Source organism: Rhagoletis pomonella, unplaced genomic scaffold, assembly GCF_013731165.1.
Source record: "Rhagoletis pomonella isolate Grant_MI unplaced genomic scaffold, Rhpom_1.0 Rhpom_scaffold_00002, whole genome shotgun sequence".
NCBI lineage: Eukaryota > Metazoa > Arthropoda > Insecta > Diptera > Tephritidae > Rhagoletis > Rhagoletis pomonella.
Window position 1 is genome coordinate 57,414,901 of NW_023458556.1, and position 17,660 is coordinate 57,432,560.

At 34.6% G+C, this 17,660-nt stretch overlaps 1 protein-coding gene across 1 annotated transcript in view; it reads left to right on the forward strand.

Annotated features, from left to right (window-relative positions):
• Window positions 1-17,660, forward strand: part of LOC118753906 (neurobeachin-like) — a 156,487-nt gene that overhangs the window by 115,742 nt on the left and 23,085 nt on the right. Inside the window, exon 3 of the mRNA XM_036488786.1 lies at window positions 12,066-12,192. Coding sequence (XP_036344679.1) covers window positions 12,066-12,192 — 127 coding nt within the window. The remainder of the gene's footprint in view (window positions 1-12,065; window positions 12,193-17,660) is intronic.

A 17,660-nucleotide genomic window follows, 5' to 3' on the forward strand; every position in this document is an offset into this window, starting at 1 on the left:
TTTGAATTTTAATTGGGAATAGCATATGGTAAATTTTATATTAGAATAATTAAATTAATCGAAATTGTAAGTGCAAAATTTATTTCAAACTTTAAGTAATTTGAGCACGTAACACCTAATTTGTATTTTAGATAGCAAGTGTCACTTACATGAAGCATATTAAATTTCAGTCGACTATACTACATAAATATGTAAATATTTTTAAATTTTGCGAAAAAACCCGTTTTCAAAAATTCACTAACTAATCAAGATATTCTCCTAGCGTCCAGCTTTATTCTATAAATTTGTGACCTGTCAGCTTATGCATATGTATGTATGTATGCATGCTTGTATTTATTTACTCATCCTCTTTCGTTCACTTTTTTTTATATTTTACGTATCTTCAAGTGTTTTCCAAAATTTCATTCTACTTTTTCCAGCTAAGCTTATTAGTGTCAGCAATAGCATTTAGTATTTTGTAATCCGGATGTATATTTTGTCGCCTGCTTTCATAAACCGTAAGCTGATATTTACCGTCCAGCTGAGATATGTGTGTACACCTGTGTAGAAAGTATATCAACACCTGGAGTAGACATAAACGTGTGTATATTTATTATGGGAGAGCATTGGTAGGGGTGTGTGGGCAATGTTATTTGAATGAAAGTTGTAGACATACAGATGAACGAAAAAAAACAAAAAACAAAATAATAGCAGTGTTTTTTTTCGGTGTACAGTAGTGAAATTTGTGCGTTCAAACCCTCAACATGGCTATAGACTAGATTGAGCGTTTTTTTTTGTATGCAGTTCCGGGTGGTCACGTCTCGCAAAGCCGTATTTCCTGCAGTATTAGTCAAATTATGATGCGGGTTAGTTAAAGCTCTAAAAATTAATAGCGCTGGTATAACTGGGATCTTTTGGTGTTACTTGGGCTCGGAATTTTGTATAGTTAAAGTTACTATTGCTGTGTTGAGATGAGTGTTTAATGTTTAATAAGATTATTTTTTTTTTTTTATTGATATAAGCTGCCATGATTCTTATGGCCTCATAACATAGTAGGGAGGCAAAAATATCACAGCTAAACGACCAAACACGTAAACTTAATTTTGGCCTCTCGATTACGATGCCGTTTTCGGAAAATCTGTATAATGTAAAAATTTTGAGATATTTAGGAGGGAGATTTTAGATTGAATTCAATGGCGTCCCCCGATTTGCCAGATTGGATGCAGTTTTTCTAATTTTTTGGTTATGCAACATGCTTCACAAACAGCAATTTTCTTTTCATAATGGCCATACTAAATTTGGTTTTAAATACTAACCTTCCAAGTTTAAAAAAATAGAACACATATTTTGGGTCTAGAATTTAAACAGTTCGGTTTAAATTTTAAACTCAAACATTTTCCATTTCGTTTGCTTCACGTTACACTTCACGAAAGCTTTTTCATAATTTAGAATAAAAAAAATCTTAAATTTCATGCGGAAAGCCTTTGTAGCAACCAATTGTAGCAAGCATCTTGGCACACTCAGCTACAGCCATGCATGTAAATCTGCTTTCATATGTTGAGTTTGAAACAACACCACATCTCGCTGTGTTGATGCCGTCAGATTTGCTCTCTCTCTCTGAGAGCCATATAAAATAAGGCATATTGAGGCAAACATTTTCTATTTCAGTTTAGATTATAAACCAAATTTTCTATATATGAAACCTAGAGACTAGAACTAAAATATTTTGGTTTGATTTTTAAACCAAGAACTTTTTGGTTTTAATTTTAAACCACTCATAGCAAAACATCATTTTCTCGGCTTCTTGGCCTAAAATTTAAACCAGAATATATTAAGAATTGCTTAAAACTATTGACTGGTTTAAAAAGTAGACTATAAAAGATTAAAAAAGGCAGTAGTACCAGCGCGGTTTAAAAATTAAACCCAAATTTTTGACCGTGTAATAGCCAAATATTTGGGAAGCTTTATTTCTGGGAAAGGTCGTTTTTGCACGCACTCTTCCAGAAACTGTGACGAAAATTTTTGCTCTTTCTTTTGACATATTTTGTCGGTGTGGCTTCCAGCTGTTGTATAGAAGTGCTGCCCAGCAAGTTGACTAAAATTAAATTTAATGTAAGTTTCGTGGACGTTGGTCAGGAAATCGAATTTGTGTTCCATATTTTCGTAGATGTCTCGAGAATGAGTTTTGGTGATCTGGTGATTGGTAGCTTCATTTTCCTTTGGTAGTTTGCTTGGTTTGATGAAGCTTTTGGTAGGCAAAAATATTTTGAAAAAGCAGTGAATTGATCACTAAAACTTGTTCGCTTCCAATCCAGAAAGAACTCAGAAAATGGATCCAAAATTGGAAAATAAAGTCAATGAAATGCGGATTTTTGTCCGTTTACCGTTTCGATTTTCGGATACTTTGACCACTAACTGCCATCCAGACAGTCCAGAATGTTTTCAAAAGTTTGAATTGCTTGAACACGTCCCCTATTCCAAAGATTCAAGCTCCAAGAAAGATGAAACAGCCACATTTTACTAATTTTTTTGCAAATATTTGTATTTCATCTAACTAAAATATAATTTTTGCAAACTGCATTTACGATTGTTTTCACTACTCTCTCTTAAGTAAATATATACTAAGTGAACAAATACCTGTTCTTTCACAACCACTTAGTCTATTTGTGCATTTAAATGTTTTTAAAAAGCTAGCTGAAGGGCACTCCAAATACGGACATTTCCTTTGGACACTGCAAAACTATGATGTACTCATATATAAAATATTTTCAGCAACCACAATACAAATATCAAGCGTTCGCTCCACTCCCGCTCACGTTCTACCTGGTGGTAGCTTCTACTTAAAAAGGAGACCACAATTTAGCTGCCCGTATATGCAGCTCCAGTCTATGTGAAATGTAGAACAGGAAGCCACAGCTGCAGCAAAGCAAAATGGTTGCCGGAAATGGCCTGCATCGCTAAGTATGCACTTGAGTCTGCCCAAAAGCATATAGAGCAGACATAATGGATGCTTGTGGCGAACATCGCTGCTGCTCTCACTCTCCTCGCAACTGGCTTCTAGTGTCACCTGTGCAGCTTGTTGGAGAAGTTTTAATATTTTTGAAGCGTGTAAATGTGTGCTGCAGAAGAAGACGCAACTTTTTATTTTATGCCTGCCTTTGAGTATTTAAATACTCCCACTTGACTTGAAGTGTGGTGCCACCTCAACAGCGAGGCGCAAATGCTATAAAGGAGTCGAGTGTGCAGAAAATTACCTTAGCATTTTCAGCAAACAATCTTCATTCAAATTATTTACTTATTTTTGTGTTTAAATATTCTAGTATTTTTTTAATTTACAAAATCCGCTTTAGATTTACTTAAAGTTGAAGCAATTTCAGTTTCAATTATCGTTGCCATTCTTCATTCCCATAGCAAATACTTGGCAGATTTCGCAAAAATTTCACAGATTTCAGCATCTTTGCTTTCCATCTTGCCGCAGGTGTCTTGCGCTGCAAGCTTGCCTAAGGAATATAGCTTGTGCGCCCATAGGTATGCCATCCTTTAACGTATTTTCTGCTCTTGTCTTTATTCTCCATCGACTGTCAGCGCACAATCCATGATTTCGGATAGTAAATTTCCGGTTCAATCAAAGCAAATTTCCTTCTCTGCACCTTGTACGTTGCTGTGTGGTTTCTTTTTTTTTTGGCACTCGAAGGTAAGCTGAAAGCAACTATTCGATTTCGCCTGCCCGCTCCGCCTTAAATGTGGGTAGCGAGGCGGAAAAGCCCAAAATGGAAGTTGAAATAATACAACCGGAAGATTGTGGAGTAAACGACATTTGAATGCAATGTCCGTGAGAATAATAGGGGACGTCAGTTGTAGCAGAGAAAAAAAAGCAAAATAAAAACATAAATCGAAGACATAAGTCCACTGCAGAGACCGTAGGAGGTGCAAGCACAATGCAACATAACAATTTTTGACCTTTTCCTCTTTAACCTGTTCAAATGTTGCAGTTTCCGGCCAAGTACAATCGAAACGGGAAGAAGCAAGAAAAAAAATATGAAAAAACTTTAAAACGCACGATATTCACATATACAAAGAATGTGGAGTTGCAAGCAGCAAAAAATCTGCAGCAAAAAAATTCAAATCCGATTGGTACAATCACAGAAAAATATCTTGAAAAGCAAAAATATTTAAATTCGATAAATACCTGGATGCACACAGAGTAAACAGGTGAAAAAAAATATTACTTTGACTTTATCATTGCTGCTTAGTTTTCTGCAGCTCTCCCTTGCCCGCAACTGCGCTTGTCACAAGGATTTGCTGCAATGTGCAATAAGGTGCGAAAAACCAATCGAGTAGTCGAAGTATGCAAGTGATTGCAAATGAGAAAAGCTGATTGAAGACGAAGTGTAGAAATCGACTGTCATTGAAATATGTTGGCAAATGCTGAAGCCGTGAGCTGAGTTGAATACGTTTTCGTATCTATTTAGTTAGTTGAATCGTTGAATTTTGAATAAAAAAAATACGCTTAAACATTTGTCAGTCGATGGATCATTAATGATAGCGAAATTGTGCAATCGCTATTTGAAGATTTATTATTATTATTGCACAATTGCTTTTTGGGATTATGCGACAAATGATGATGGTGATGTGAAAGCTGGAGGATTGATTTGTATACATACATACATGTGTACATGCATAAATCTGTCTTGTTAAAATATGCGGCGTCGAATAAGGTGACACAACGAATTGACACTTAAAGCAAGCAAATACTCGCAGGTTGAAAAGATATGAAGGAATTGAAAATGTGCCAAAATAAAATGACATATATTTAAATTTTGAAAAAAAAGACTGAAATGAATGAAAGATGTATGTATATCGCTTTTACGAAGGTACCATTAGATCCTCTCTTGTTTTAGAATATGATTTCCTCATAACCCTAAAGTTTAAAATTTTAAAGTTTTAACTTTTGAAGTTAAACTTCTTTGCGTTCGGTTGCACACATCTATGTATATTTGGGCTCTAATTCCAAGCTCCAATGAAACGTAAGATAGAAGAAGCCCCTTTCTGCCTGGCTGCGGTGGTTGAGCATTATTAAGATTAACATTAAGACTAAGGGATCGATTGGGATTGAGGCTGAGGCTAAGATTAAGATTAAGATTACGATTAGAATTAAGATTACGATTAAAGTTAAGATTGAGATTAAGAGGAAGATTGAGAATAAGGTAAATATTGAGAATACGATTACGATTAAGTTTAATATTTTTCTTTTAAGAATAAGATAAAGATAAAAATTAAGGATATTAGATTAAGACTAAGATTAAGAGGGAGATTAAGGTAAAGATAAGGATTACGATTACGATTAATATTAAGATTAACACTAAGTTTAATACTCAGATTAAGATTAAGATTAAGATGAAGATTAAGGTTATGATTAACATTAAGAAAATTATTAGGATTAAGATCAAGACTAAGATTAAGATAAAGATTGAGATTAATATTAAGATTAAGGTTAAAATTAAGATTCAGATCAAGATTAATATTAAGAAAAGTATTAATATTTAGACTAAGATTAAGACTAAGATTGGGATTACGATTAAAACTTCCAAAGTGGTTCAGATTGAAGTTCAAGCTAAGATTTAGATTGGGATTAAGACATAAGATCAAGATTAAGGTGATAATTAAAATGAAGATGGAAATGCAGATGAAGATGACCGTTACATTTGGCTTTTTATTTCTAAAGAATCAAGATTATATTCGTGAATATGCGTTTTTTTCGTATCTATTCTGAGGTCTTTTTGGAGTTTCCTTAGGATTCATCAATACTTTTGGTATATTTTCAGAGCTATTCAATAGTTTTTCGTACACTTGAGATTTAAACAAATTTGTAAGTCTTTCTCCACCTGATCTTTCCTCCACACGGAAAGCCGTCCCCTTTATCTGACCCGCCAGCATGTACCGAACACGTTCAGACTGTAATATTCGTATGCCATGTGGTACAAGGCAGGTTCCTTTTGCTATTCCTCCCATCGTCTCTGTTACTTATAGTCAAAGAGCCCCTAGAATTCTTTTCTCGAGCAGAGCAAGGGCCCACAATATTGTTTTGCATGCGACTAATAGTAAGGAGTGTGTTCCGAAGTTTTTTATTTATTTATTATTTATTAGAAAACTAATGTTACAATGTAAAATTGTAAATTAGTTACATAGCCATAGCAGCTTAGGCCTTAGGCCTAATCCGAAGTATTAAAACCATAATCTTGCGTAAGCTGGTTTGCTTAAAAAGTTTCCAACTCATCGTGTCTCGTTCAGTTGCTACATTAGGGGCTTGAGTTGATGCTGAACCTAACCGTAGGGATTCCAGTCGGATAATGACCACTTAAAACTTCCACCAATATCGAAAAATGCGCCTTGTTGAACTTTAAGAGCTTTTTAGAAAATCTTCCGATTAACGCGTGGCTAATTCTTTAGCTAATAGATCGTCACACTATTTTTACATGGCAAGAATTTCCCAAATGTGTCCTGTCTGGTGAGTCCAATGGCCCAGCAATTTAATGTAATTTCGTTATGGCCTAGCCTTTTACTTTTAAGCTTTTATTTGATGGTGAAGTGTTCTGACAAAGTTTAGTGGAATGATGACGGAGAGTTACTCGAAAACGACACCTCCTCTTAACCTTAACCTTAGGGGTTTATTCCTCTGCCCTTTGTTCAGTATTTCAGTCGGACTAATTATCAGTTAGCTACATATGCAAATATTGGTTAAAACCGAAGTGAATTAAAACTTTTAAAAATGGCGGATTGTCCATATTTAGGTTGAAATGGCTGCCAGTAAAACTAAATCACAATTTTTTTAATAACTAAATAAAAAAATATTTTCGTATGATAAACAGATTTTTTTTTAAAGAAAATGTATTTTCTCCAGAAAAAAATTCAACAACAAAAAATGTCCAATAAATATAATGATATATTTTTGTGGTGACTTTTTTGTGGAGACCACCTTATAAGTTTTAGGAGCAATATTTGAGTTAAGAAACATATAAATAAAAAGGTGTTTAAAAGCTTACTACACCAATTTGTGTTGCATTGCATACTTTTGAGCGCTAACTAACAGAAGAGTGCACTTTCTGCCACAGATACGAGGCTTTTGGGGGCTTCTGTGGTACCCAAATATATGCTTTGATTTTCTTCTCTAAAAAAATTATAACTCAGCACATCACTATTGTGATTTCTACTAAGCTTTAAAATATGCCACATTTGATTTTTCTTCCTTAAGAGTGCCATATTTGTTGAAGCTTTTAGGCGCAGTAAAAATTACAATAGTCATGCGCTGAGGTTTTCAAACTTCTTAGAAGTCTATCTACCCCCATCCCTCCAAACGTAAAAAATTACGAACAACATTATGCCGCTAAGATAAGACTATGTTTGACTAAATTTAGTGCTAAATGTTACTAAGTTAAGGTCACTAAAAAAATTTAAAAGAATAAAGGAAGAGAGATGAAATATTAGCGATTTAAATTTTAACAGAAAGAGTGTATGCATATTTGAAAAAATCTAATTTCCTAGCAGTTCATAGAATATATTTAGCTCAAATTTAAGGCAGTCCTACCATCTGTAAAAAATGCTGATTATTAAATTCTTTTTTTTTTTTATCAGGAATAGAAGTTTAAAATGGGACACACTTTTTCCTCGTTGCCCACACTACCTCAAAATAATATTTAATTTCAAAGCATGTCACATTTTCTCCCCCCTGCCATCGACATCGGCAACGCTGCTGCCGCCTACACGCTATCTTCCTATCTTGTACTTTTGACAGCATTTAATTTAATTAATTTATACGCAACATTACATAAATTGCTATATTTTAGTTTAAAGCTAGACAACATGTGTACATACATATGAGGTGGGAGAAAAAAAATTTAAGAAACTTCCTAGATTTTTCAGAGGAACCTGCGCGCCCTCCACATCACCTCACTTCTACTTCGATTGCCCTTGAAGAGCTCCTCCAACGCTACCGCACACTCTCAATTGCCACTCACAGCTGTACACACAATCGTTGTGGGCGTTTATAAAAAAATAATGCCATAAAAACAAACAGCAAACGGCTAAAAATGAAGTTAATTTTTAACGAAAAAAATTAACGCGTAAAAATGAAAATAAAAAGATATACACAACAGAGCAAAGACTTTGTTAGCGGGTAGTACAATGCCCCTGGCACACAAAAACTTCTTTGAGGAAATAAAGCAACGGCGTTCACAGTCTAAGGGCGAAAGCAGCAAAGTGTGTTTGCTTGTTGCTTGTTGCTTGTTTTTTTAAGCTCACTTTTTTTCTTTTATTGCTTTGGTTTTTTATGGGCAGAAACTGCCTACTTTTATGCTTCTTTATAGCGCTGTCTATGGGAGTTGGAAATAAAGTCAAAATTGCTGCTATGGTAGAGAAGGAGGACAAGCTTTATTCCGGCCATCGAGTTGGAGGCATTGTGTCCTGCATTTATGGGCTGACAAATTAAATTATGTACAATGCATTAATACTTGGAAGTATTTCTAATTCTCCCACTTGAAAAATTATAAAGTCGCTATGTGTTTATAAGAGGGTGAAGATGCTTTGATTGCCTCACACTTATACCCATGCATTGAGATTTGTTTGTCCCATATGGCAGACCATATAATGCTGCAAAAATTACAAAATTGCACTGCAGTGGTCAGATATAATTTACCATAACTAAAAATTAGTTTATTAGGCATTATTTCGAAAGTAATTTCCCCAAAGCCATATGGTTTTAGTCCAGATTCGAATCCGATAGATAACTGCTTGCTTATTGCGGGAAAGTGTGTGAACAAGAAAAGCTCCATGGCAGAATTTTTAAGAGAAAGCTTCGAGTTATGGATAAGGGATATATAAAGACACAATACTGCCAAATACTTCAGCTTTTTTATATAGGCCCTTGAGGACGCCGTTAAGATGTTTTAAATATGACGGATTTCTAGTAAGCATTAAATGGCAAAAATTTTAATGAAAAAGTTGGGCATTAAAAAATACCTGCCTTATTTTCTCTTATAAGTGACAAGTTTTCTCAAGTAGGCCACCTAAAGTTGACTTTTATGTTTCATTGACCGATTTTGAAAGTTAACATGGTGTACAGTGTTGACACCAAGGATTTTGCGCTAATTTTATTTTTTTGACGAGTTATTTGCAAGCAAATTTTTATGCAAGCTTTTACACTTTTTGAAATATTTCAGCAACCATTCGTTCGAATCTTTTGATTTCTTGACGGTTAGAGAACTTATTGGGCAATTAAATGAAGTGGCCAGTTTGTAAAATTTCGATTCTTGTTTTATAAAAAATTTACTTTTTTAATCAATTGAATTTTTTCACCAGGTATACGCTAACCTAGGAAAATAATTCAAAAAGCATTATTTGCGCTAAACAATCAATTTTACTTTCATTAAAAAAATTAATGTACCTTTGATTGACTTAAAGCTTTTTACCAAAAACAAAAATATTAATTTGATAATTCTTGATTTTATATTTAAGTTTGAAAATTTTATTCTTTGCTTTCCAGTTCATTTGTGTTATATTTGTTTAAACTAAATCTAGTAGAGAATTACGTGGAAACTGCTTCTATGCTCAGATTAATAAATATGGCTCTATGGAAAGATCGGCGGTTCGGCCACGCTTACGGCATACTTTACTCTTTGGGCTGCGAAACCCACCTTCGAAAGGCTCTTTAAGATGAACATCCCACCAACAAGGGAGTGTAAAAAACACCAAGAATCCGAATTCCGTACCACAGTAGAGTTTATCATGCAGAAGTTTTAGCTACATATGTATAGAATACATGCCGTAATGAAGACTGCGATTAATATCTTCTCGGATAGCCGGACGGCCATCAAATGAATGAACGCAGTAATGCTAAGAACAAAGCACTAGCACCGTCTTCAAGGCCAGCCTTATTTGGGTCCTGGGAGATAGAGGTATTGAAGGAAATTACAAAGCCGATGAGCTAGCCGGGAAAGGTACCACTCTTCCACTGCAGACAACAGATATAAGATTGAGATTCCCATACCAACCTGCAAATTAAAGATTACAAAAAATATTATTCAAGGGACCAATAACCAATAGGTCATGGTTAAACGAGGGCACTCGTACAACTACTAATACGGAAGAATTTCTCAGCCTCTCAAAAGAGGATATTTCGAGCGTTATGGCTTGTAGAACCGGTAATGGGCTATTTGGTAGCATTGCTTCGAGTATATTCTCCACTGAATATTGCAGAAGGTTCCAAGTGAGCAATTCTTCCGTACTTGCCCAGCTTTAGCTAAGAGCAGAGCGGAGTTTCTAGGTAGGCACTTATTTAGTTCTCTTACGGAACTATCCGTTGAAGGAACAAAACCAATCCAACGCGTCATAAGAGCTTCAAAATGGTTCTATGCAGGATAGCCACTGACGTTTCCGTGTATCACAATGGACCTGGAAGGTCTCAGTGAATTGGCCTCGGACCTGACCTAACCAGCATTGAAAAAAGGCATGCAGTTTTGTATCGTATTCAATTTTTGTATAATAAAGTGCGCGTTTTAAGGGCTTATAGATGATTTTTCGCATTTTTTTCGATGATGGGGGCACGTATTTTCTTCCATATAACTTCGAAAACTTTTTTGCAAGTACATGGAAAAAATGCTCTACACGGTCGGTAAAATAAATAGCCAAAAATCAGTCGTAAATCCCAGATACTTCAAGTATGCACTTTACTTTACTAAAACTGAATGTATAATAAAACTGCATATCTAGAGTTCAAAATGCTGATATTTGCTGAAATTCGTCCTTCTGTTTATTTTATAACATTGTGCATTAGCATATGAATGCATACATGCACATATATTGTACATATTTACGCATGACTACAAAACTCCATTATCATTTTAAAGTTAAGAAGGAGCTTTAAATAAGGAGCTAGATAACAAGAAAATAACTAAAATTTCTACCACCCTCAATTCAAAGCCAAAATGCCACTTAAAGGTGCTCAACGCTCCACCGTTTAGAGTGAGTTATTCAATGGCAAATTCCTCTTCCCCAACACTCCTTTAAATGAAATCAAACATTTGCGCTGTACAAAATTTTTAATTAAATTCCAGTGAGGTATAAGCAATAGCGAGGACGGATGAAAGGAACCTCATTTTCAAGATGTTGGTTTTCTTTGTTATCATCGGACGTCAGTAAGAAATCCTTTTCAACAAATAATTACAAAAATGTGTGGTATTAATAAAGCGGTAAAATTAAACTGCTCGAATGCTTTGCCATAAACGAGTTTAGAAAACATTAACACCAAAATTAATTGCTAGCCAACATTCTCTTCGTTGAGATGAACCTACATAAATGGTAAACAAAATTTATAGAATGCTAAGGAGCTTTGGTTTATTATATAAATTGCAATTTCGGCAAAAAAAAAATTACTTTGTTTGTGGGAAAGGAAAATGGCTTATTAACACTTTATGAGTTAAGATGTAAAAGGCTTATGACTTAAAACCAGTGTTAGAACTTAAGTGGTGAATGCTACTCTGGGTCCTAGCGATGTACATGCTTTAGTATGAATTGGAATTTTTTCCTGTAATTTTGAAACAACAGAACGAAGGATAAAAGTGTTTTCAAAGAGCACAAAGAGCTTTAGATGAATACTACATTTAGAATTAATAGCTTATTTTTATATTTTTGGATTACAGGTAAAAAAGGTATAAAAAGTTTAACATTTTAAGTTTTTCTAAATGAAAAAAGTAGTCCCATTGTATTATTTCTTCAACAAGATGTACAACAACCGCAAAGTCGTTTTCGAAGCGACAAAAGGAATGGAAAATATTTCTTGACATTTTACTTGAGACTCAAAACACAATTTCAGTTGACTGGTTTTTCTAGCAGCTGAAATTGAGCATATTACCCAAGTTACGGAATTTTGAGTTCTTGAAAACACATCGCCAATGAATGCGGGAATCTAACTTTTACCGTCGCCTTACAAAATTTTTCGATTTCCCTGTTTTTTTTCTATTTATTGATTCAAGCCCTGATTATTATTTTATGTACTATGTATTTACCATTTAATTTTCTTGGATTTCTTGCAGGCTGAGATCTGGAGTGTGTTCATTGCTATTCTACGCAAAAGTGTGCGCAATTTGCAGGCATGCACGGACGTCGGCCTAATCGAACACGTATTGGTGCGACTGCAGCGCTCCGAAACGGTTGTGGCAGGTATGTACAATAAAAACGACAATAATACAAGAAATTGAAAATGTTAGCCTACAAAATAGAATGGAGTGTATTATAGGGTGGTCCAAAAATGTAAAAGTATAGTAAGAAATAATTTTTAACGCTTCTTTTTGTATATTTGATTTTTTGGGATTTTTCAGAGACTCTTAAAAAATAGTTAAAATTAAAAAATGTTTAAATAAACAATTGGGCATTATTCTCTGAAGTCTTCTGAAAAGAAGCAGAGTTATCACATTGAAAAATTTTGATTTTCATGGATTCTATGCCATTTCTTCAAAAAGTCTTTATTTGCCCATACAAAATACATGGGAAACTTTGCGCGCTTTGAGCGACCTCTAAATATATTTTGATTTTAAAATAAAAAATAGGGGTATACCTTTTTTCGGTATAGAGCAATCCTAGGGAGTGAGAGCATTAAATTTCCGACTTAACTTTTTTTGGACTACCCGAGTGTACAATCATATACATATATAGTACATATGTTCGTGGTGATAAATATATAAATTAGATTATCTAGCGTTTATGTTCATATATGTATGTGGGGTATTCCAGCCCAATTTGGGCAACATTTAGCAAAATTCAATGATTTTATTTTTAACAGACTTCCAAAAAAGGAGGAGGTTATCAGTTCGTCGGAATATATATATATATTTTTTTATAAATGTTACCGCATAACTTTGGACCATGTCAACCGATTTCGATAATTCTGTTTCATCGGAAAGGTAGTGTCTCAGAGGTGGTCCCATACTAATCTGGTTAAGATCTGATCAGTGGATTATGAGATATATATATATATTTTTTTTTTATATGAGAGGTGAAGTCGGTTTTTTTTTGCCGAAAATTACTTGTTATTTTATTTGTTTTGTATGAAATGTGTGATGAAAACAGTGTTACTCATACGACATGTAGGAGTATCCAAAGTTGCAGCGCAGTACTTCCCATTGTAATTGTGTGAATAATTGCTTTCTCTAGAATGTGGAGTATTTATCTTTTTGACTAATTCATTTGATTTGACGCAGTCAGGGTTTTCCACGTTGAGCTGGACGAAACTTGGTAGATTTTCATTAATTAAAAAATTCTAAAAGATTAGATCCCATTGTTGTCTTACATACATACATATGTATTATCCGACTAGGCCTAAAAATTGCGAAATGAGTGACAGTTTTGTAGTAAAATTTTTCAAGAAAAACGATCAGTGCATGGTGTGGACACCATTTTTTTCCATTTTATATTCCAAAAGTGTTTTGAAAATGAAAAATTTTAAAAAATAAGTGGTCCTAATTGGTCAATTTTCCGGCTTGAAATAAAACGTCCAGAGAGACGAAAAAAAATAAAAATCCCGTATAATTATTAGGAAATGACGAAAATAATTTACATGTTAAAATAATCATCTCGCGAGACGAAATAGGTCAATTTTCCGGCTTGAAATAAACATCTCGAGAGACGGAAAAAAATTAAAATCCCATATAATTATTATGAGATGACGAAAATAATTTACATTTTAAAATAATAATCTCGCGAGACGAAAACAACTTTTCCATTTTTCAGTAATAATTATAGAGCAATATTTAATTTTATTTCTTATAATCGTTACGGTCTCTGTTTTTGAATATACGAAAAAATTTACGATAAGACAATTTCGTATTGAGCGTGCACTACCAGTGTTCTAAAAATGAACTTTTTGTCGCCAGTGTTGAACCAATCCGTTTTTCGACTAGGCTTCCGCACGTGCGTACATGCATACATACATATACATATATATGGCTGCTTATTTTTCGCATCCAAAAGACAGATTTCAAAAAGAAACATATAAAACATAGTCAACACTTCTTTGCTTTCAATCATTTCAATTCAATTCGATTCAATTCACGTCTTTGCTTTTCATTCACGTATATCTCCTCTCGAATTTGGGGCGTTTTTTTCTGTCCCTACTTGAATAGATTCGATGCTTGTGGTAGATATTCGTGTCTCGTTTTTTAGTCTTGTCGCGTCGAGCCGCTGCAGCAGTGTCCATACATACTACTGTTGTTTGGCAAGCCATTCTTTGTATGCAACAGTCATCGTTCTGTTTGTTCTTTGGGTTTTAGTACGTGTGTTTTCACTACATCCTGCTGTTTGTTTTTGGCCTTACATGAGTTGGCGCACAGGATACGTGCGCACATGTAGGCATGTATGTATACATATATGTATATGATCTATTTATGTATGTACATATGTATGTATATGTGTGCCTTTTAAGATCAATAAACTCACATATATACACACATAAAGTCTTTATGCTGCGAATGTTGTACTTAAGTGTATATGTGTGTAGGTAGAAGATGTCCATGCTCACCGCTAGACATTTGTTTGTTTGCTCAGTGATTGAAATACGAGAAGTATCTCATCGAATTAGAAGTAGAAATGTCTGTAGAAAAAAAGGAAAATAAGATAAATAAATGAGACAAGTAAGCCGAGATAATAGTCTAAATTAAAGCAGAAATGAATTTAAAATGAATGTATCAAATGCAAGATAAGAAGAACGTGTAGATAAATTATCAAATGTAATACGATAAAGAAATCCTAACACAAAGTTATCGTTTCTCTTAAATTTGTATCTTATATTATATTTTCTTAATCACTTATAGAATACATTTTCAAATATTTTGGAAGGCACCACATTTGAGTTCAGTTTGAAAAGAGGATACATATTAGGCATTTATGTACATATGTATGAGTGTACCTTTAACTTTTTTGTGTACAAAATTGGTCGTATTTTGTCCTTTTACTTAGAAACCCAACTGTGTGCTAATCTGTATAGTAGGGGTGCAAAACAAATTAATTGGCATATAGCGCAAACTACATAGTCGACCTAAATCTTCTAACACATATTTGGCACACTTTTGCTATTACTGTAGGGGGGGTAGTAGTACCTAGGTAAATGATGTATTCACAGTAGCATCATCATCCTCTGGCACGATATTTCCAAATTTTTGTAAATTTCGTCATTTCGTCTGCTTCGATACATATCCCTCGCCAAAAAAGCAAACCTCTGAAGTCTTAACATTTTTTTGTCATCGTCCACAGCATTTTATTTTCCCTGCATTTCTAAGATAGAGAATGCTGCGCTGACCACCCTAATGTTTAGGCCGGCAATGTATTAACATCCTATGCACGAATAAAAATTAGGAGTACCGTTAATTTTTTCATGATCCAATGATCGGATCTAAACCAGATTAGCATGTGACCACCTTTGAGATACTACCTTACCTATGCAAATTACGAATTATCGAAATCGGTTGACGTGATCCAAAGTTATGCGGTAACATACACAAACAAAAAAAAATCCGACGAACTGATAACCTCCTTCTTTTTGGGAAGTCGGTTAAAAAGTACTCAGATGTATTTCACCTTATCTCAAATTTATGCTGGATGTCTTTTACGAAAATTCCATTATCGTCTTTGAAACCACAAGTGTCGGTCTTGAAACATTCTGATTGATGTCCTATTTCTGATAGAATATTCGTGCCTACTTCCCGCTTGGCAGTATCTCAAGCTCTTCGTACTTATTGAAATAAACCCTCATTTCCTCCTGTTCCCTCCATATTCGATTCAAATTGAAATTAAAATTGTCATTGAGATCCTTTCAAAAGACTGTTTTGTTAAGTTTTCCACAGATTGACACCCAACTGCGGGGGCGAACATTAAAATCTTCATTAATTGTTTTACAAGAGCCACCCTTTTGTACACACACGAAGATATTTTAATGCTTAGCAAACACGCTAGCAATTAATTCAATGCGGGTAGAGATTTTTCGGAAGATTGCTGAGACGGTAAAATAACAAACAAAAAGAAGCGAGAAGTAATCAGCGGTTAGCAAGGAACGACTTTCGAGAAATTCATGAGTAGAAGACGGTATGCTGATTTCAAGCAAATATGTACATAAATTTCTACATATTTGCGGGTGTGTCTATTAAGGAGTGTGTGCTTCTCACAAAATTTGACTCAACGTATTAAAGTCAATATGCTTAATTGTGAATGAACGCCCACGTTACTTGTGAGGGGCGCGCATTCAGGTGTAGATATATATGTATATGTACAAACATATTTATACATGTTCATGCAAAAATAAAGACATTTCTGGAATGTGCTCTCATGCATACACACATATGCTTTAAACGTACTTTTATGATTATACGTGTCGGCGTTAATAGGAACCAAAAATCTTAGCACTTTTTGTAATTGATTAAAGTAAAGTATGTAGCTAAATACGATATACATATGTATGTATGCATGTAGTAAGCTGGTAGTGAACTGCTGCTCGGAAATCTCGGTGCATGTGCTAATGCCAAATATGTGGCGCTAATGAACTGCCAAAAATATGTGAAAAACTTAAAGGGTTCATAGCTGAGATGCCAGTGCGTGCAATGCAATAAAATCACAAGTTTCTGAGTGCCCTTGTTAGGAGTAGTAATCAACGTAATATTTTATGGTATACTTTGAGGAGCGTTTTGCTTGCTTGTCATTTGGTTATCTTAAAAGTTTAGTTTTGAACTCTTTCGCAATTTAAGAACATTATTGCTACAATAAAACTAGCAGTTAAAAAGCTGACCTAACCTAGAAATTAGTAACCTAAAAATACCAATCCTTAGAGGAAAATGGTATAAAAGGTTTTATTATGAAAAAAGCATTTTGCGATGTTAATGAAATGAAGGAGTCTTCCAGGCTGTGTAAGATACTCAAGAAAGGCCGAATGCTATGGCCTGACTCTCAAAGAAAATTGACTGGATTCCGTATTCTGTCCATACCGGATACTGACAATATTCTCTTGGAAACCAATTTTACGGGTAACAGGTTAATTTCTGACACTGGCAGACATATAAAAGGGCATAGTGCGACGGGAAAAGCCACGTTACTAAACTGAACTCACTGTATTACACAACGTCACGCTGATCGAGGAGACAGTAAGGTATTTTTTAGCCAATTTTGACGACGGGTGTGTATCCGAGGATGCTAATACCTGGGAGGAGTTAAGCTTAAAAAGGCTCCTATAGGGGTCTTAAGAGATAGATATAATTCGCCATATTCTCATCATTTGAGGAAACGTTAGTTTAGTGGAAAAGTGCACTAGATCAAGTTTTTTGTGACCGGTACTCTATTACTAACTATTGTGCATACTAGAGTAGAAAAACCTATAAATCTGCTCTAAACAGCCTTACAACAAAGTTCGAAGTAAGACTGGAAGCAGGTGAGTAAATTCTTTTTTTTTTCATATTGAGGAAGTGCTTGACAGTAATTTACTTTGCTTAATTCACTCTGCACCAAACGGCATAGAAAGGTCTAAACAGTTAAGAGGAAAATCTTCCCGATGTTATCTAGAAGGTAGCTGACTGTTGGAAGATGGCCTTTGTACCATGGAAGGCGTGTGGTGAGGCCTCCTCAGGGCTCTCTTAGCAATTTATTAACGGAAC